This window comes from Leopardus geoffroyi, chromosome B1 (genome assembly GCF_018350155.1).
Source record: "Leopardus geoffroyi isolate Oge1 chromosome B1, O.geoffroyi_Oge1_pat1.0, whole genome shotgun sequence".
NCBI classification, from domain to species: Eukaryota; Metazoa; Chordata; class Mammalia; order Carnivora; family Felidae; genus Leopardus; species Leopardus geoffroyi.
The window spans coordinates 108,923,126-108,945,160 of NC_059327.1; the positions used below are offsets into that span (position 1 = coordinate 108,923,126).

The 22,035-nt window shown below is 38.0% G+C and overlaps 1 protein-coding gene across 3 annotated transcripts in view; it reads right to left on the bottom strand.

Moving 5' to 3' along the window:
• UGT8 (UDP glycosyltransferase 8) overlaps positions 1–22,035 on the bottom strand; it is an 86,668-nt gene that overhangs the window by 40,156 nt on the left and 24,477 nt on the right. For all 3 annotated transcript variants that reach the window (XM_045469217.1, XM_045469236.1, XM_045469227.1), the window contains exon 2: positions 15,149–15,972. In XM_045469217.1, the coding sequence (XP_045325173.1) occupies positions 15,149–15,970 (822 nt within the window). In that variant the 5' untranslated portion in view covers positions 15,971–15,972. The remainder of the gene's footprint in view (positions 1–15,148; positions 15,973–22,035) is intronic.

The following is a 22,035-nucleotide window of genomic DNA, read 5'->3' on the forward strand; positions in this document are numbered from 1 at the left end:
ATGACTGTGAGATCCAGTGCTGAAAAAGCTAAAAATGCTGCATTTCCTCCTCCCTAGAAAAAGTTTGAACCCTTAGGAGTATAACCACCCAGGGGCCCCTGGTTGGCTCAGTTGGTTAAGTCTCTGACTTCTGCTCAGGCCATGATCTCACAGTTCATGTGTTCGAGCTCTGTATCCAGCTCTCTGCTGTCAGCACAGAGCCTGCTTCGGATCCTCTGTCCTCTTCTCTTTCTCTGACCCTCCCACACTGGTTCTCTCCTTCTCTCTCTCTTTCAAAATAAATAAAAAATAAACTTAAAAAATAAAAAAATAAATTAAAAAATTAAGAGTATAACCACCCATATGAGTGAGCACTAAGAACTGATATTAAGGATACACAGTGTGCCCTTCATCCCCGGGAACCATTACCTCTGCTTTTTACTAACCAGACTAATAATGCTACTGCTATTGATTCTTCTGACTTATGTCTTACTGTCACTAGACCTCCAATTTCAGTATAAAATATTCACTACTTCTAGAAAGGTAATACATTAAATTGCTATCGGCCATTAACACAGCACTAAACAAATTTCTTAGACTTGATCTTTGCTACTGCTAACTGCATCTGAAACAAGGTGGCTTTAGTAAAAGAATAGGAGATGGGGATTTGGGAACATAAGGCAGTCTGAGCCACAGTTAAGGCTGACTGAAGTGCTACAGAGGTGTTGCTGGCCCCAGGGTTCCGATTAGGGGGAAAGCAAAGCAGAGGGGAAGAGAGCCTTAGAAAGATTCTGGGTGGTGGGGGCTTGGGGCCAGTCAGGCCGGTGGGGGCCATTGCTGAAATGGAGCGAATAAAGAAAGTGAAGAATAGAAAGAGAAATCAAAAGGTCACATGTTAACTATGGCAATTTTTTACTAAGGCTGGCCATATTTTAGAGAAATTATGAAATTTGGTGAAGGGATGATATTGCTAAATTATTCCTAGCAGGTTAAAACATTTTGTTAAAGATTGCCTGCTTTACGTACTCAACACAAATGCTTATTAATGAAACCAGTAATGTGCAAAGATTATTTATTTATGGTTTTCAAACAAAAATGGTATTGTATCAACTCCACTGGGTACGCTTTGTCCAGTTTGATGTTCTAATTAGCAATTCTTAGCATGATTAAATGCTAAATACACAGCTGTGTGAGGCTTCAGCTGGTAGTAACCAGTAGTGCCTAATACTGACTTTTTAAAAGAGAAAAACAAAAGTACTCAAATACTGGATACAAAACTTTCGAGGCCTTATTCAGCTGAAAGAAGCAAAGTTACAAATATAAACAGGAGTTATATATAACATGTCGATAAAGCTAAGAGATGTAGTATTTGTCAACTCTGTAGAAAAGCTGTTTGGACTAAAAGAAAATAAGCCAAGCCGAAGGAACTTACTTGGTTGAGCTCACGTTATGACACATTACATATGGATCTCCATTAAATCATCGTAATTTTTAAAAAAGACCTTATTACTAAGTAAGTCTAGAGAGATAAGCTATCTACTTTGAAACATTATTAAAGAAAAAAGGAACTTTTTGAAAAAAAGGAACTTTTCTGTATGCACCTGAAAAAAAGTTGTACATATCTAGCACATATATAACCTCACTCTTTCCTAACTTTCTTCTGGTAACATCCAACATCTATAAATAGCTAAAAACCAGTGGAGATTTTTCTATCTCCATAACAGAAGTGACCCAAATTACATGCGTCAGTATAAATTTCTACCCTTTAAATGGTAAAGATCCTGTAAACAGATCTCATTTGAAGTTTTATTTATGAAGCAAATTACCTAAGGCTTAAATGAAAGAATTGTAAGTTGCAAAAAGAAAACCAAATTCACTGTTTGGTAGGCACAGTAATATAAAACAGGTTAGTACTAAGTGCCTCAGATGATTGCTTATTCTGAATCATAGGTATTTCTGACTAAGCCAAGTTTTTATGCCCCTCCCCAAGCTTTGGCAGCATAGAGGACAAAATCCCTCCTTTTAACCTCTCTCTATAATATTCAACTAAGTATGTACTTTACCAAAATGAAATTAAATCTGCAAAGGCCTTAAGCATTTTCTTATTTCAATTTTTGCCTTTCAGAAGAAACACATTTTGCAAAATCTATTCACAAATTATCTACCATAAAAAGCTGAAAGACCAGAATTTTTCAAGTGAGAAGAAACCAATGTATATATATATGGCTTGTGTCCTAAAATTCTCTTTGAGATTACAGTTCAAGAAGAAAAATAAAACTTGTTCAATAAAAGTAGTAATTCAATTATATTCTCTGGGAACTATCTATCATGCTACTGGAAGCCAAAAGAAAGCTGGAGTAGCCATACTTATATCAGACAAACTAGACTTTAAATTAAAGGCTGTAACAAGAGATGAAGAAGGGCATTATATAATAATTACAGGGTCTATCCATCAGGAAGAGATAACAATTATAAATGTCTATGTGCCGAGTACCAGAGCCCCCAAATATATAAAACAATTACTCATAAACATAAGCAACCTTATTGATAAGAATGTGGTAATTGCAGGGGACTTTAACACTCCACTTACAGAAATGAATAGATCATCTAGACACACGGTCAATAAAGAAACAAGGGCCCTGAATGATACATTGGATCAGATGGACTTGACAGATATATTTAGAACTCTGCATCCCAAAGCAACAGAATATACTTTCTTCTCGAGTGCACATGGAACATTCTCCAAGATAGATCATATACTGGGTCACAAAACAGCCCTTCATAGGTATACAAGAATTGAAATTATACCATGCATACTTTCAGACCACAATGCTATGAAGCTTGAAATCAACCACAGGAAAAAGTCTGGAAAACCCCCAAAAGCATGGAGGTTAAAGAACACCCTACTAAAGAATGAGTGGGTCAACCAGGCAATTAGAGAAGAAACTAAAAAATATATGGAAACAAACGAAAATGAAAATACAACAATCCAGACGCTTTGGGACGCAGCGAAGGCAGTCCTGAGAGGAAAATACATCACAATCCAGGCCTATCTCAAGAAACAAGAAAAATCCCAAATACAAAATCTAACAGCACACCTAAAGGAAATAGAAGCAGAACAGCAAAGGCAGCCTAAACCCAGCAGAAGAAGAGAAATAATAAAGATCAGAGCAGAAATAAACAATATAGAATCTAAAAAAACGGTAAGGCAGATCAACGAAACCAAGAGTTGGTTTTTTGAAAAAATAAACAAAATTGACAATTATATTCTCTGGAAGAAAATGAATTTTATGTATTGTGCAAAATAAAACCAAATGATGGTGTGAATTAAAAAAAAATTTTAATGTTTATTTATTTTTGAGACAGAGAGAGACAGAGCATGAATGGGGGAGAGGCAGAGAGAGAGGGAGACACAGAATCTGAAACAGGCTCCAGGCTCTGTGCTGTCAGCACAAAGCCCGACGTGGGGCTCGAACTCAGGGACCACGAGATTGTGACCTGAGCCCAAGTCAGATGTTAACCAACTAAGCCACCCAGGCGCCCCTGAATTTTTAATCATAAATTCTTATAAGACCAAAACTACTCACCTTAATACTATTTCTAATGATTGCTTATGATTTACTAGAAAAATCAAAGCTTTGCTACATATAAATTGTAAGATTTCTTTCCTATAGCTATCCCTTGCCCATCCTCTGTGAGCCCCCACCTTCATGAACTATTACTTAGACCATACCTACACAGAAAGTCTGCTTGACTTCAGTTCTGTCAACATAACTACACCAGAGATCAAAATGTTTTAAGAATATAAATCTACATTTTAATTATGTATGGTGCCTAAAATGTTCTATTCCATATCATCACTGAAGTGGAGGAAACTTAAAAACTAATCCAATCCCGCCCACTGACCTGCCCGCAATTTAATGATAAAGAAATGGGGACCCAGAAAGGTAAAGTGATCTTCCTGAGAACCTCCTTGAGACCTTGAATATATATAATTTCCTGGTTCCCAGTGAGCACTCTTTCAACTTTACCAATGGACCGATGCAGCAGACATAAGAAAATGTTAAAGGAGAGCATAAATTTAGTTTTTTGTTGCTACTTATCTACTCAGCAAACAACTAAAATTGTCCAGTGATGTAGGACCCCTGCATATGTCCCCAACTAATATGTGGAAACATCCAATTCAGCAGTAGTGATAATGGTGGACTTTCCCTTCTTGAAACACTCATTTCTTAGATTCTAAAACACCATTCTTTCCTGGATTTTCCTCACCTCCCCGAGTTCTTGAAGTCTCGTCTTCCTTTACAAAGCTTGTACATGGTTGAGTATTGTTGGCTCAGAACAAAGTCCTCCTTTCTTTCCACACCTCTATGTAAGTAATTTCATTTATTCCTAATGCTTTAGTCTAGTCTCTTGGAAGATGACCCCCACATTTGAATACCCAGCCCTGACTTTTCCTCTCAGCTCTATGCTCATATCTTCAAAGGTCAGTCTGACATTTGTGCTCATAGATCCCTGGTTTCTCAGATTTAATATGTCCAAACTGAACGATGTCTTTTCTCTCAAAAACCCGCTCATCCTTCAGCCTTTCCCTTTAACGAAATGCCTTTGACTGGTTACTCTTGCAGGAAACCTACTGTTTTCTTAGAATCCCCTTCACCCAACTCCACCCCGGTTAATTCTACCTCCCAAATATACTTGGAAACATCCCTTTTCCCACCAGCCCACCACTTCCCTGAGTTATGGCAACATTCACTCAATTGGACCTCATGTCTTCTCTCTCTCCTTCTAACAAGATTTCCCCACAAAGTAACCAGAGCAATTCTTTCTAAAAGAAAACCCAATCACTTTTAACTCACTGAATAAAATCCGAACCCCTTACAGTGTATAAGGGCTTCTGTGAGATGATCTCTGCTCAGCTGTCAATGTTTACCTGAGCCACCTTGCCCCAGCCCCTTGCCTCCTGCTCTTCAGCCTCACTGAACTTTCTCAGGTCTTCAAAATGCACCTTGGGATGATGTGTTCACTGACAGGAATGTTCCCCTCCCGTGGCTGGCTCCAACCTCTCATGAAGCCCTACTTTATCTCCTGAGAAGACTTCTTCATCTCCATCAATGCACCCTAATGGGTTTCCTCCACAACACTTTAGTGCTGAAATTATGGATCTTATTAATTTATTTACATCTTTATTAATCATTTCTCCCATCAGACTCTACGTGGCACAAACAAAGAAACCGGGACTTGCACTTAATATTGCTAGTTCAGTGCCTGGTACATTTTAGGCTCTCAGTAAGTACATACCGAATGCATAACAAAATGGCTATCTATTCCTTTTCTGAACGGCCATCCCTTTGTGGTATGCAAAAGCTTCTCACTGCCCCCAACACAAAAAAAGTTCTCAAAGGACCTTGCAGTGAAAAAGAAAATGTCAAGCTGGTTTCACTGCTCCTCATGATGGCCTGGAACTGGTAGTCAGGGAATTTATTTAGCTTCACAGTTTTAGTAATAATTTGTCCCGCCACTTGAGCTGCTTTGCACTGATAAAAGCTCTGGAAATCTATAGCTTAAAAATAATTTCATCTCATTTTTGCAAAATAAATTGGGCAAATACATAGGCTTTTACAACTGGAAATTACATTAATTCAAAAAATATATATTAAGGCCTATACATGCAGAGTGCTGTGGCACGAGGTATGGAAGTGGGTGGGATATAAAAGATGAGCCAGGACCTCTGCTCTCAAAGAGTTTTGCTTCCTCCATTACTCTTTCTGAAAATGTTCAGTTTTTTAGAACCTAGTGTTCTTATTTCTATTTTTATTTTATTTTGGAGAGAGAGCATGCATGTGAGCAGGGGAGAGGGCTGAGGGAGAGGGAAAGAGAGAATCCTAAGTAGGAACCAAGCTCAGTGTGGAACCTGATGTAGGGCTCGAGACCACAACCCTGGAATCATGACCTGAGCTGAAATCAAGACTCTGAGCTCAACTGACTGAGTCACCCAAACAACCCAGAAGCTAGTGGCCTTCTTAAAGCGCTACACAAATTAAATATTTTCAACTGAGATTAAAAGAACTTTTCTCTAACTCGAATTAGGGATAGAGCAATTTAACAGCCATTTATTAAGTAGTTGTGATAGTCAAAGAAGTGTAAAATCCGGTCAGCTTACTTTGGTAAGTTTATCTTTACTATATCATATATTTGAAAATTTTTGATCTAAAAAGCAGAAGCAAATCAAGGGAAATAACATCCTCAACATAGCATAAAGGTTTCCTCTCTTGTATCAGAAGACAATTTTCCCGAGAAGCTATCCTGTCAAAAAGCTACCATATGAAATAATCTTAATTATATGTAAATGCCCATTTTAATAAGCACTCTTCTCTGAAGCAAACTTTTCAGGAAAAAGGAACACATGCCTCTCTGTGACCCTCTTTCTTTTCTTCTCTCTCTTTCATATCCCATAGCACTTTTATCTTACAGCACTTTCTATAACGAATGCCTGTTAACAGTCTAATTATATTGGTAGAATCACAACTTTTGAGTCTTCTACTAAAAGTGGTCCCCTGTAACAGCAGTAAGTGCTGCTTTGCAAAAAATATCTTGACAGAAAGCCAAAGGAAAATGGTGGAGGTACGTGTTTCCCATTCTGGCCCATTCTGTGCCTCATTTGGTAGCACAATTGCTTCTGATTGTATGGAGGGTCTCTTGGGCTGTGACTGCTTTGTGTCCAACGTTTAAAGAATATGCCTCCTTCCACAAATGCCCAGGGTTCTGGTCTGCATAGCTTTGTCATTTTTATTTTGGCACCCAGTTCCTGTTGCTGAGTACAGGCAAATCGCAGGCACTGCGAGCACCTTGCTGCCTCTCCCCTGTGCTTTGTGAAATGACCTTTCTTTGGCACTGTGCTAGGAGGAGTTTCTATACCTCTCGGATTCCAGATGGAATTAGAACACATTCAGGATTAAGAAGTGCCTGAAAAACTCTGTCCCATTACTTCAGTGCCTATTTCTCTTTGGCTGTTTATCCAATTTTCTTGCTAAAAGTACCCATTACAAAGTAACCCTCTGCCCCAAGTTGACTCTGGGCATATCAGACAGGAACCAGTATTTTCCTTAAGTATACGTTCAGGATTTGCAAACTTATGAGAGATGCCTTCAAAGTTAAAAAAATAAAGTGGTTCTCATGGCATAAAAATATTTCCTGAGCAAGCAAGCTGACATAAAGACTGCACACTAAAAAATAAATCCTTTCTCATATTTTTTATTTATAGTATGTCAATAATGGGAGGCTGGCATTTATAGAATGCTACGTAAAATATATGGCATTCTGCTCACTACTAAATTTTGGATATAAGACTGTAGATAAGAAAAAACGTGATTTCAGCATATAACTTCTTAGAATTTTAGAAAACAGGCATTTACATAATGTGACTTTAAAATCATAGCCTGCTTTGGGGCCCCTGGGGAACTCAGTTAAGCGTCCAACTCTTGGTTTTGGCTCAGCTCATGATCTCATGCTTCATGAGTTCAAGCCCCACATCAGGCTCTGTGCTGTCAGTGCATAACCTGCTAGGGATTCTCTCTCTCTGCCCCTACCCTGCCTGTGCGCTCCCTCTCTCTCTCTCTCAAAATAAATAAAGAAAAACTTAGAAAAATAAAATCATAGCCTGCTTTGATCAAATATTATACGTTAACCTGGGATAAAATATTTTCAGAATGTTGTAAAAACAGAAAAAGAAAATAGTGGAGATGGATGAAGAAATAGGGAAAATAGTTGAGGGTATTCATTCTGAAAAGCATAACTAACTATTATTAACATGGCTACACACGGACATTCTGTTTAGGACCGTGTCTTAAAGCAATGGTTGATAATTCAATAGCATCATCTTAATTTCACAATGCAGAGGTGTAAGATAATAAGCTCCCCATGTGTATAACGGAAACCAGGGCTCTTCTAGTTATTGAAATACACACATACACATTACACAATTTATGCTGAAAACAAGTGTCTAGAAGGGAGAAAACCTATAATGCTCGCAAAAAAAAATTCCATTCTCATGCCAAATATATTACATAATACAATTAAAATTTATAGATCACACAGCTTGTCTACAAAGTATGGTTAGTCCTCAGACCAGCAAGCATCAGCATCAGCTAGGAATTTGTCAGAAATTAGTATGCCCATCCCAGACCTACTAACTGGGCAGTCAATCTATGTTTTGACAAGAATGTCATGGCATTCTGATCCAAACAATACTGAGGAACTGGGGCAGGATACAGAGATATTGCAAGAAATCAGGATAAAGACTGGGGTTTGTTGCTGAGTCTGCATTCTAGATCTTAGAAGAAAACCTAGAATTTATTTATGTTTTTAGGTTTCTAGGCTATCCAATCTAATAATCTAGTTTACAGGGTCTGAGTGTGAAGGAGAATCTGGGGAGAGTCTCTGGTTAGAAGGCAGGCAGTCATTTATTCGCCCTAAGCTCTTTTAGGAATGGGAAGCACAGACATAGGAAAATGAACAGGGGTAGAGCCAGCAGGACAGGGGTTAGAGTCCCAACTGCTCCATGTAAAGGTCTGAAAAGCCACAGACAGTATCATTGAGCCTAAGGAAGCCGGCATTCCCAAGTACCATGAGGCTACACCCTTAATTCTCTTACCCTTGAGAAATGTACCCATCCGCTTGTACCAATTTCTCACAACACTCAAATGGGCTAATGTCACATTATCTCACTTGTCATTTTCCTTCTATTTCTGTGAGAATGAGGATGAGAAAAGAGGACGAAACAAAGACAAATAAACATCCCCAGGACAGGAGCAGAAGGACCACGTGCCAACCCCTAAAATAAGTAGAGGGGAAGATGTGGAGACTTCCTCCACGTCCCCCCTTCGCCCCTGAAACCATTCTATTTGCCATGTGGAAATAGTAAGTGATAGCGATTCAGCAATTATAGCTCATCTTAATAGGAGCTACTTAATAGGAGCTACTAAAACAATAATAGATGCAACAACTGCCACCACCAGCTTTGCCATGGCTCTCACACACCAATCCCTCCAAGGTAAGCACTGCCGTCCTCACTTTAGTGAGGCTGAATCGCTCATCCAAGAGTCCTGTGAAGGCCAAGATTAAAAGTCAGGGCCATTTGGCTGAAAAAGCCCATGTTTTTCCACTTTGCTACTTCTGCCACAAGCTCCAGTAAAGTTGGTACAAAAAATTCCATAAACAAAAGTATGAATTAGGTAGTTTGTCTCCAGTGACACTGAATCTTCAGAAGCTTATGCTCACTCCATCCTCTCTGTCAAAATTTGCACTCAGGAATAGGTCTGGCAAACTCAACTGACAGTAGAGATTTTAATTTCAAAAATAGAACTGTTTGGCTTACAATGAGATGAATATCATACCAAAAACTTGGTACCAACAGCAATTTAATTGTGAAAACTGGAATTTGTAAAGATGATCAGTTAAAAAGATTTCCCTTAACACGGCCAGTGTTTGAATTAATATCTACATAAACAATTCTATTGGGCATCCTAAAGCTTAAATACGTAATAGCAGAAGAAGGAAGGTGTTTAAAAATCCTATCAGGCTCTGTACCTTCAATTATATTTAGATCTTGTATCATATCAGGAAATCTTTGTAAACCCATAATGCTTACAGAAGCAACTGATAAGCTATTTAATACTACAGTGCAGCTTAGAAAATTACCATATCAGTAAACTGAACAATAAGTTACTGATGGTTCTAACAGTGCCTGATATACTTCCTGGATAGATTCATTGAGCAAGGTAATCTGGTTTCTTACCACAAAATAAAGACAAAATATATGATCAACCTATAAAACTTTTGCAGTAAATACCTCCAACAACATTTTACATTAATAAGTTCCCAAAGCGAATCTATCACTTCTGCCCAACTATCCTGTGGTAGTAAATATTTAAGCTCAGAATTAGTCATTGGAACTACCTCATTAGTCTCTTTCCAACATTACAGTTGTCAATTTCTGATCCCTGCACAGCTGCTAACAGCACAATAGTACTATATAGATGAAGACATTTTACTAAGTCATTTGTGAGTGATGGCATTCAAAATGAGGAAACTGTAACAAAAGGATATATAATTTGATTAAATGATACTTATTTAAAAGTGGGCATTTTAGGGGCACCTGGGTGGCTCAGTCGGTTAAGCATCCAACTTCAGCTGAGGTCATGATCTCACGGTTCATGAGTTCGAGCCCCTCGGTGGGCTCTGTGCTGACAGCTCAGAGCCTGAAGCCTGCTTCAGATTCTGTCTCCCTCTCTCTCTGCCTCTCCCTTGCATGCTCTCTCTCTCTCAAAAATAAAATAAACATTAAAAAAAAATTTTTAAGTGGGCATTTTAATCAATGTGGTACAATGGTTATAATCCCATCTGTAGCTTTATATTTCATGATAATATAATTTATATGTAACACAGTATTAAAATGGCCGGAGTTTTCCACAACTGCTGTAATCTTGGATCAAGTTTGTTAGCACCAGCAACTGTGGTCCCATTTCTCAGCCTAGACACTTCATTCAATATTCGGGAAGTCAGCTTTCCATTACTATATGTAATAGTAAGGAATGGCTTACAGGTGAATCAATGGAAACTGAAAATGGAAAGCCAATGTTTTGCTTCTCAGTTTTATTCTTCTTCTTATAACCTGATCTGCTCACAAGTGGTTAATCTAATGAATCTGTTGTTCAATATCTCATTTTCCCCAAAACGTTTCTCTGTGAGAGAGTTCTGGCAAATAACAAAATGACAAGCAGTGAGTATTTCACGACCCTGTCCTTGGTCTCATGCTCTTTCTTATCTCTGCTTATCTCTTATCTGTATCTCTCCCCAGAACTATGTTTCCCTAAATTAAAAATGTTTCTACAACTGGTGAATTGAAGATGCCCTTAATACTCCTCGCCTGTCAATAAAGCACCTCTGAGGCATACCAAATGAGTACCTTACCCACCCCAAAACATCTTTCAAGACAGCAAGAGCTGGGCTGATTCGCTCTACTAACCCTGTTCCCCGTGCATATTTGGAACACAGTAGAGGCCATTTAGTTCACCAACTGAGTAATGTATAATGATCTTTTGTCAATATCAATAACATTATGTAGCAATTCTAATTCATTAAAATAACTTAGCTTGGAATGTTTGGTTGCTTAATGGCTGGGATGGTATGTGGACATAAATTAGAAAGAAACAGATAATGCCTATACTATTAACAACATTGTTGGACTAGCTGAAACCTATTTCTTTTGGCAACTATTTCTATTTGATGCAGTTCATTTAATCTTAAACATTCACCGAATGCCTACCATTTTCTGGGTACTCAGGGGAGAAAGATGAATTAAGTAGAGGATCCACCCCCTTCGAGGCATCCACACTCTAGTTACGAAGAAAGCCATGTGAAAAACCAATGTTTAAAGTACAATCTATTAAGTGCAAAAAGAGTTTGGGACTGTAGAAGCAGAACAGTGGCAGAGATCAGCTGCCTGGCAGGGTCGGACCATTTCATCAATGAGAAATCATTTAAAAATTATCACCTGAAATATGTTAATTTTAAAAACTAGGGTGCACCTAGGTGGCTCAGTGGGTTAAGCATCTGACTTCGGCTCAGGTCATGATCTCATGGTTCGTGGGTTCGAGCCCTGTGTTGGACTCTGTGCTGACAGTTCAGAGCCTGAAGCCTGTGCTTCTGTGTCTCCCTCTCTCTCTGCCCCTCCCCCGCTCATGCTCTGTCTCTCTCAAAAAATGAATAAATGTTGAAAAAAATGAAAAATTAATAGACTCTCTAAGTAAATGTATGATTCCTTAGTGGCATTATTATTTCCCACTAATAAAACTGCTAAAAGCTTTAATCACTCTCTGTTAGATATTATTTCATTCACATTTAATACTTAAAGGACCTAATCAAGTAGGGATCTATTTCCACACCCCTTTCCTGCCCAAGGCAAATCTTTTTTTAAAAAAATCTGTATTCATGTTCTCTACCACCCTGCAATGATAGAGTAAGATATAATCCAATCTGGACCTCTTCTCCTTCATTGACACATTTTAAGGACCCATACTCTAGGGAGTCAGGTAGTAAATAATACTGCAAGTTAGGCACATAGCTAACGTGCATTGTTAAATAATTGTATTATCAAGGAACTCAACTGCTTCACTCTATGCTAATAAAACACCTTGTAATCAAAAGCATTTGGACCGGGCTAATTGCTTCTATTAAATCTCTAAAGCATAAGTAAGAGTATGCATGACTTAAAATTTGACTCTCGTATTAAGTCCTCACAATCTTTGAGATATCAAATAGTCGAGAAATATTCGTCTCTGCACAGTTTTGTATACACTACAAATGTGTAAATGAGTAAAATGAGTACCAAGAGATGTAGGCATCTTGACAAAATATCTAATCACAGCAAAATAATCCACATTTTACTTGGCTGTGCCACAAACCAGCTGTATGGCCTTGGATGGGACACTCAAATTCACTGAATCTCCTATGTGACAAATGAATGGGCTATTCTCTGTATTTTGAGGGGAGAAAAATAAACTAAATTAATGGAACTGAACTAGATGCTCTCTAGAGTTTCTCTAGGCTCAAACATTATGAAAGCTTCTAAAAAGTGTCTTTTAGAAATTTTCTGTAGCCTTTCATCCCAGGTTTTGAAATGAAATCCCACTGTCAAATCATTTCCAGACATCTGGAACACCTAATCCATCCCCAGTGTAAGATACCAAGGCAGTTAACAATTAAGCTGTTATTAGTGAATCATGTGTTCTAAACGGCCACTTGCTGGGCCCTATTATTTTAGTGTCACAACCATGACCTGAAAATAATACAGGCATTTGAGAAACTCATTAACTTATAGAACCCCGAGGTACAGTTTATCATATCAGAGAAATCTACTAGAGAAATCCCAGTAGGAACACATGTGTTCCTAAGCATATAAAACCTCACCAGAGTAAGAAATATCTGAAAGTGTAAGACACATCATTCTTCAAAATATTCCCTGGTGAAAAACTTTGTAAGTGGCATACTGAACTGAAAACGGTCCTTCACACTTACGAACTAAGTAAGACACTTTCAATGGGAATAATACATTTACCTAGATCTACATAACACATGCACATACCATAACTGGCACAGCCAAAGTGTCCATTGCAAATAAAAAGCACATCCTTAAAAGAATCATTACAAAACACCCAAAGAGAAAAAAAGAACAGGGAAGCCCACAAAGTAAGTCAAACCAGCATCACCCTAGAAATTATGCAAATCAGAAAACATTTGGAGTAATAATCGTATATAAGGCTCCAAACCCACTCAAAAGATGCTTTAAAAGTAAAATAAAATAGTGAAACTAATGGGCAGAGGGACCCATGGGGGAAAAGATAAGCTTGGGTTATAGGAAAAAAAGAAACATTCTCACATGCTATGTATGTATCTTAATGAAGCGTAGTGGATATAAAACAAAACATAAAATATTATTCTGTGCTTATGTAGCTCAAGTTGCTGCAACTCAAGACAGATGTACAGGGACTGAAGATTCATCAGAACATTCCTTTTCATCATGCATTTCTTTTTCAGTCCGAAGGGAGACAGCACCAAAACAGAAACCAAATGGAGCAGGCAGAAGGACAGTGCTCTGGTTGAGAAAAAAAAAAATGAACACCGGGAGGGAACAGGGCTCATCTGTGTAATATTATGAATGACTCAGAGTAAAAACAGACTTGCTTATCAAGTCTTGTAGAAGCTACTTCTAAATCTGATTTTAGCTACCTTTAGGAAGAGGAGTTAATATATAACACAGTGACTCTGGCAGAGAATACTTAAGGATTCGAAATGGGCTTGGATAAATTTGTGAATGGCTGAGAAAAGCTGAGGTTAATTCCTATCCTTTATATTTGATGCAGAGAGAACAATTGTGCCCTCACAGCCTCCATTGGCGACATCTGATTGAAATGCTAGGTGGTATGGGCCACAAATCTGGCAAGTTCTATTTTTTTCATGTTACACGAAATATATCAAGGTGTTATTTATTAAATATACTTCTAATAAATGGATTAGAAAAGCCTACAAGCTGGTTGTATATTCCAATCACATTCTTTCTCCATGAGAAAATGCTGCCCAGTGATTGTCCTTATCTGATGCATATATAAAAATGTCTGGATTTGCTCTTCAGCAAGTCCTTAACAAATTTTTTTTGATATGTAGTGACGAGAGCTAGAAATGAGTAATTTAGCAGAGTTGTTGTCAGTGGCTCTTTTCAGATTTTCAAGAGTAGAAATAGTTTCAATAGAGAACAAAATCCTAGAACAACTCGTTGCTTCCTGGTAAATGACATCAGATGCTGAGATTAAATACAGAGAACCAATCTGGGGTTAGGAAACCCTACAACAACAGATATGTGAGCATGGCTCCTGCAAGTTTGAGATACCTAAGAAAACACACTGTGATGGAGAAGAGAATACAAGGGATTTACTGACAGCTCAACCAGGAAAAAAGAATTTAGGTCTGACTTAGATATGAGACAGGCTTTGTTCAAGTTCAATCAGTTCCATCTCTGAAATGAAATTGCAACGGGACAGGATTTCTTCAAAAGAGTTATAGTTGCTTACTAAAAATTAGTTGGCTCCCTAGTTTGATGGAAGTTACTACCTCGTTTTCATTGTTGGACTTTCTTGTGGTTGTGATTGCTGAAAGAAGAACCTCTATTTACATGGTCTCCTATTTATTTGAGTTCACTGAACCTAATCTAGATGTGGAGACCTGTAATCGTGCTTCTGGCAAAGAACAGAGGGAACTCTGTTTAATTAAAAGCAAAAAAAACTCACATTCATTAAAGCTAACTATCTAATAACTACATTCTCCTCACACACTATCGTTATTACTTAATCAAAAATAGATTTCCCAGCCACTGTATTGACCATATAGAATGGCCCCTCAGCAGTGTAGAAATGCTCCATCAAAGCAGGAACATGTTCCAGGGGAATGGCATCCACAAAAGAAGGGACCCTGGTAGGGATCTATTGTCTTAACTACTTTTTAGAGCAGCATGGGTTAGCCAACAATAACCAATCCTATGTCTTCCGAAACTCAAAACCGATTAAATTGACCTCTGTATTTAGAAAAGATTACCAAGGAGTTCAGCAAACCTTACTTCTGGTAGTGGGCTGGCCGGTTTGGTTAGGATTCCTCCTACATACACAACATTAGGCAGAGTGGGTCTCGGGAACTCCAGTGCTACATCTGTACACAGCATCCACAGACTGGACCCATGGACCAAGTCATACATGGACTTCTCCGGCAGCAGGTTGTACTTCTGCATTATCCTTTCATACTTGGGAAGAACCAGAAAGCTGACCCCTAATCTGGAAATGAGGTAAACGCCGGTATTTTTCATCCTTTGCAGCAAGTTCATGTGGTCTGTGAGGAGTGAGTTAAACTCCGGGACGTAAGCTAATGGGGCAGGAGCACCCACTTCAGCAGGATACCAAAGGCCAGTTGAAAATACAGCATATTTAACCCCTAAAAGATGAGCTATCACAAATCCACACATGTCATTAGGGTCCACCAGCAGCAGGTCAAACTTTTCCTTTTTTAGACCCTGAATCAGGGCACGGTTGCCAACCATCATATCACAGTTCTTAGTATAGTGATCCAGTATGTCAAACAGTTCGATTGCTGTCAATCTCCCAGAGAAAATATTCCGCATTTTGGACTGCAGGAAAGCATCCGAGGTGGTACTGTTAAAAATCCCTGGGTAGCGCTGGAGGCTGTAATGATTAGATGGCGCGATGTCTCTGCCTTCAGAGAGAAGAAACACTGTACGGTGGCCTCTCTCGTGCAAGGCTGAGGCTAGTGTCTTGAAAATGTACATATGGCTTTCAAACATAATTGGCGGCACGATGATGATTTTGGCAGCCTTCGCTATCCCAACCGCACTCCACAGGAGCACGAAATACGGAGTGTAAGACTTCATCGCTGAAATGACAACCAGAAAAAGACTTAAAACAAAGTATAGTCCTTACCATTCAAAACAAACAATCACAAAGACTTCTTTCAAAGTATTTGATGATCCAATATTTTGTCTAAGGATCACTGTTTAAAAGTATCCTGATATTTGTTCTAATTACCTCTCTATTTTTAAAAGATAATTTTTGTAAAGTACAGAACTGACAGCAAAGCTGACTGAAACTGAAATACATTTAAAATATATCCGTTGCAGAGCACATAACTCCATCAGTAATAGAGAACTAGATACTTTCTGAGAACTAGATTTCAGAAATCTGAAATAAAACTTCTATAAGATTGAATGAAAGATCTCTCTTCTTCGAATAATCACAATGAGATATCTATGAAACATTGTTTATCTTCCTTTAAATTTTTTTTGATGTTTATTTATTTTTTGAGAGAGAGACAGAGCAGGAGTGGGGATGGGGGGAGAGATAGATGGAGACACAGAATCCAATGCAGGCTCCAGGCTCTGTTTGAGCTGTCAGCACAGAGACCAACCAGGGCTCGAACCCACAAACGGCGAGATCATGACCTGCGCTGAAGCTGGTGCTTAACCAACTGAGCTACCCAGGTGCCCCAACACTGTTTATCTTTTAATTGAACATTAATGTTAATCCCAGGAAGAAGGGCCAAGATTTTTTATTTCTGGGTGCATCAGCATGTATGTGTCTCTTTAAATCATTTTATCACAGCAGTTACGTTTCCAATTATGACCAAAGCATACCAAAGAAAGATTGTTTTAAAAAATAATCCTTTCAAGTAACAGTTCTATATAAAGGACATTTTTCTACAGGAAAGATTACATTCTATGTGAATTTCCCCTCTATCTAAATACACTTATGTATCCTGGCAGTCTCTATGTAATTTATAGCAATTTGCTAATTCATTTCCGGACATTAAAAGAAAAACTTTTAATAGAAAAGTTCAAGGGAGTTAACCAGATCTATGTAAATGTTTATAGAAGTGATTGATTAACAAGTGTGTGCCAGACCACACTTCCTGTGTTGTACTTGTAAGTCAGGTGCAAATGGCAAGTTAGATCATGGTTGTACAGGTGATTCCTATCACTTCTACCTTTTCATGTTAGTGGATTATGTACAATAGTTAGAGTTGTCCTCAATCAGTTTTTAGAAATAAGTGTTCTACCTGTGGGTCTGTATAGTGTACAAACTCCTCCTACCCGACCCAATATAATTTTTACTTAGACTCTAAATTAGCCTCCAAACTGAAAACAAACAAACACACAAACAAACAAAACCCATCTAAATAATAATTACCCATGCAAACTGGATATTTTTACTTCAAGGAACAACTTAGAATAGATTTATATGCACATCACCAAACCAATAACCATTTTCATTCATTATCATATATTAACTACCCTACTTGTACAAATTCCCACCATCTAAATGAAGTTTTAGCAACTATACCTTCTCAACATTCAAACGCACTGCAAAAAACAAAAAAGAAATCAATAGCGGGCAAATGATAGATTCTTCTCATATCAAGATTTAAACTATAGGGGTGCCTGGGTGGCCCGGTTGGTTGAGCGTCTGATTTCAGCTCAGATCATGATCTCACAGTTCATGGGTTCGAGCCCCGCATCGGGCTCTGTGCTGACAGCTCAGAGCCTGGAGCCTGCTTCGGATTCTGTGTCTCCCTCTCTCTCTGCCCCTCCCCTGCTCACTCTCTCTCTCTTTCCCTCTCAAGAAAAAATAAAAACTAATTTTTTTAATTAAAAAAAGGACTAAACTACAAAATATGTTATAATTCCAGGTGCCTCTTCTCTCCCTCCAAGGAAATTTTCAAACTATTTCTAGATGAGTTGATACTATACCATTAAGAGTAAATTGAAGTAATGCCCATTATAAGCATAGAAGAGCCTGTGTTAACTACTGCTTGAATTAATGAGGGCTTTAAAAAAACAAATTTAGAGAAAACACTATTTCTATAGCAATGAAGTAAGTTTATTCTATAATTACAAGGTCAATGAAGAAAAAAAGTTAAACAGCCAATTCTGGAGGAAACTTTCCAGGCCTTCATTCCTCTGTACCATCTCTCTAATGTATCTCTCTGGTGCAGGCTCCCAATTCCAAGGAATTAAAAATTAAGGATTTTCAGTGGACACGTTCTCAATTCTAGGGATGAGATTTATGCAAAAACAGTTATTTCAGCAGCTAGTATCCACTGCTGTGATTAATACTACCTGTCATGGTTTGCATGTTCAAGAAGACATACCAACGGATGGACTAATGGTAGGAACGGCTTTGTCTACTGTGTTTTGCATCTAGCTGAGCAGTGAACACACAGTTCATTCAGCTACGGTTAAAACCACTGCTTTATCTATCATAGACACATAAGACACAAAACAAAACACAAAAAATAATAGTAGGGAAACAAATCCTTTCCCTGAGCTTTTTACTCTAGTCTTACTTTTTTAATATTTTATTTCAGAAATTACTACAAATAAAATGACATCATTTTCTGTGATTTTTTGTAATGTTAATTCAGTTTTGAGAGAGAGAGAGAGAGAGAGAGAGAAAGATAGCAAGCAAGGAAGGGGCAGAAAGAGAGGGAGACACAGAATCCGAAGCAGGCTCCAGGTTCTGAGCTGTTAGTACAGAGCCCGACACCAGGCTCGAACTCAGGAATCAGGAGACCGTGACCTGAGCTCAAGTCGGATGCCCAATCGACTGAGGAAAATGGTTGCTTTTTTAACGCACAAGTGCTTATGTTCAAGAACAGCATTGTTCAAAAGAGTTTTCTGTGAAGATGAAAATGTTCTCTATCACGACTATCCAATATTGAGCAGCTGAAGTGTAGTTAGTGTGATCGAGGAACTGAATTTTAAATTTTAACATGAGGTTTAATTAATTTAGTACCAGTGGCTACAGTACTAATATAAGGTTAGAAAAAGTGCATACATTCTGTACATATAGATTTGAAAAGTAGTTATGTAAACATACCAATATTTGTGGGAAAAAATATCTTCTAAAAACAATGTCTACTGATGCTTTGTGAAAAAAAAATTAATGACCAACAAAGAAGCATCATTTCTACAGATATAAAATTGTTCAAATACAAAATTAATTATGAAGTACTACAACAGCATTTTACTCTGATAAACATCGTTGTGGCGGGTAACAGAATGAGCAACATGACTACCAACAAATGGTGAGGCTATTGCTAGTCCAGACTTATGAGGATGTGTCTACTGATAAGCTGGAGTTCACTAATAGTAAAAACTTCTGCTCTGAGAAAGATAATGCCAAGAGAATAAGAAGATAAGCCACAGACTGGGAGGAAATAATTGCAAAAGACACAGCTGATAAAGGACTGTTCTCCAAAACACACAAAGAACTCTTAAAATTCAACAAGAAAGCAACCAACCTGATTTCAAAAAGGGCCAAAGACCTTAACAGACAACTCACAAAGAAAATCTACAGATGGCAAATGAGCACATGAGAAGACACTCCACGTCATATATCAAGCAAATGCAAATTAAAAGCACAATGAGATACTACTACACACCTGTCAGAATGGCCAAAATCCAGAACAGTGACAACGCTAAATGCTGAAGAGAATACAGAGCAACAGGAACCCTCATTTGTTGCTGGTGGGAATGTAAAATGGTACAGCCACTTTGGAAGACAGGCTGGTGGCCGCTTACAAAACTAAATATACATTTACCATATGATCCAGCATTTGTGCTACTTGGTATTCGTCCAAAGGAGCTAAAAGCTTATGTGCACACAAAGCCTGCACATGGGTGTGTATGGCAGCCTGATTCATAATTGCCAAAACTTGGAAGGAACCAAGATGTCTTCTAGTAGGTAAATGGATAAATAAAGTAGAATGGAATGTTACTCAATGCTAAAAAGAATATGGACTACAAGCCATTAAAAGGAAAGAAACTTAAATGCATATTACTAAGTGAAATGTATATTACTTATAATAAGCATATAATAGTGTAAATAACAAAGGATTTTAATTTAACATTTTCTACAATGGACATGTAGGTGTTACTCTTCTCTTAATAAAACTAATAAGCATTGCTTTTAAATAATATGTGATAAAAAATCTCATTTATAATAATAAAGTACATAAAATGCCTTGAAATTAACTAAAAAGGATATTTGTTTGCTATCCTAAGTATGGCAAGCCTTTCTCCAAAGGCATACACATGGAAATAATACTAAGTATTTAGAAATACTCTACTACTTTAATGAAAGGTGGTATTTGAGAAAAGTCAATCGTTCTCATATTATAAATTGATAAATCAGACTAGTGTTAATTTTTTTTTAATACATCCAATAAAAGTGTTGCACTTTAAATGATCACTGGAAAGAGGTGGAAAATGAGCATAAAGCAAAGAAAGAAATCCTCATTACAGATATTATTAGATTCGACTACATAATCATTAAATATTTTGGGAATGTTTAAGACATCTGGCTGGGGCGCCTGTGTGGCTCAGTCGGTTGAGCGGCCGACTTCGGGTCAGGTCATGATCTCGCGGTCCATGAGTTCGAGCCCCGCGTCGGGCTCTGGGCTGATGGCTCAGAGCCTGGAGCCTGCTTCGGATTCTGTGTCTCCCTCTCTCTCTGCCCCTCCCCCGTTCATGCTCTGTCTCTCCCTGTCTCAAAAATAAATAAACGTTAAAAAAAGAAAAATTAAAAAAATAAAGACATCTGGAGCAGAGGTTTCCAGCCCGAGATGGCTAACTGAACATAAGTGTTTCTACTCCTTTCTTCCTAAAGCTTCTTTAGAAATGACAGCCAAGAATATAATAGGGAATACCTAATATCTCTGAAAATTGTTATGAGGAAATGAGGTGTGGGCAGGCTTACAGTCATCAGTGAAATGGATTTCTAGAAAACAAATGCCAAGAATAGCTTATTGAGGAATAAAAGTGAATGGAAGAAGTCATGACCCAGAACACACAGAGAAGCCTGTAGCAGAGGTGAAAACTGCTTCCAGAATGGCTGAGAGCTTCAGTGGACAAGTCTGGGAGCAAGAGTGGTGGGAGCAGCAAGAAACCAAGGGGAAGAGCTCTCTAAAGAGGAGATAGAGTTGTTTCCCCCACCTATCACATCTTCTCTTCACTCCCATGGGCGCAAAGCAGCCGCAGCGCATGTACTGCCCAAAGTAAAAATGCACATCGGTTCCCTAGATGAACAGATCAGCGGCCCGAAGAGTGATGAGAACTGATAACTCAGGGTAAAACCTCTTAATGCTGGTTTACAGGAGGTGGCTTTTGGCCCCTTACCTGTCACCCTAGAGAAAGTACTGGTCACTCAACATGCCGCATCCATACACACAGTTTGAACTCAACCTCCCAGTTAGAGGCTAGGAGCTTAAATTTGCTGAATGACTGAACAAAACAAACTAGATTTTACTTTCGTGAAAATTAGCAAGTACATCATTTTGAATGACAACACAGTTTTAGGCAGTTGGTAAAAATATAAATCGGTGCAAATGTCCTGAAAAACAACTGGCCCATCATTTTATAGTTATTTATGTAAGTACTATAAATCAGGTATATCAACATGTATGTACAAAGATGTTCCTGTATTCACTTCTAACAGCAAACAGCCAGAAACTACCAGGAATCCAGCAATAGAGGATTAATCACATCATAGTACATTTTACGATGGAGTATTATAGAACCATCAAAACTGAGTTTTAAACATTTTTAACATGAGAAAATGCTCATACCATAAAGAAATAAAATTATATGTATTATGTATATACACTAAATGATTATATCGATGACAAAGTAACTGATAACAAACTTATCAGAAATCTGCAAACAGAAATCAGAAATCTGGATTGTCAAATTGAGGAATTTTGTTTTCTCCTATTTTATATTTCCAGGCTTTTGAAGTTTTCTACCAAAACTATATAATATTTATAACACACTCATTCCATTTCTATGCCTCTTTAGCTGCAGCCTTACTCCCACTCTTCTCTTGGAGTCCAATGTCTAAAAATATCCGTGTCTATTTGCTGGGCTCCACTTACTCCCCAAAT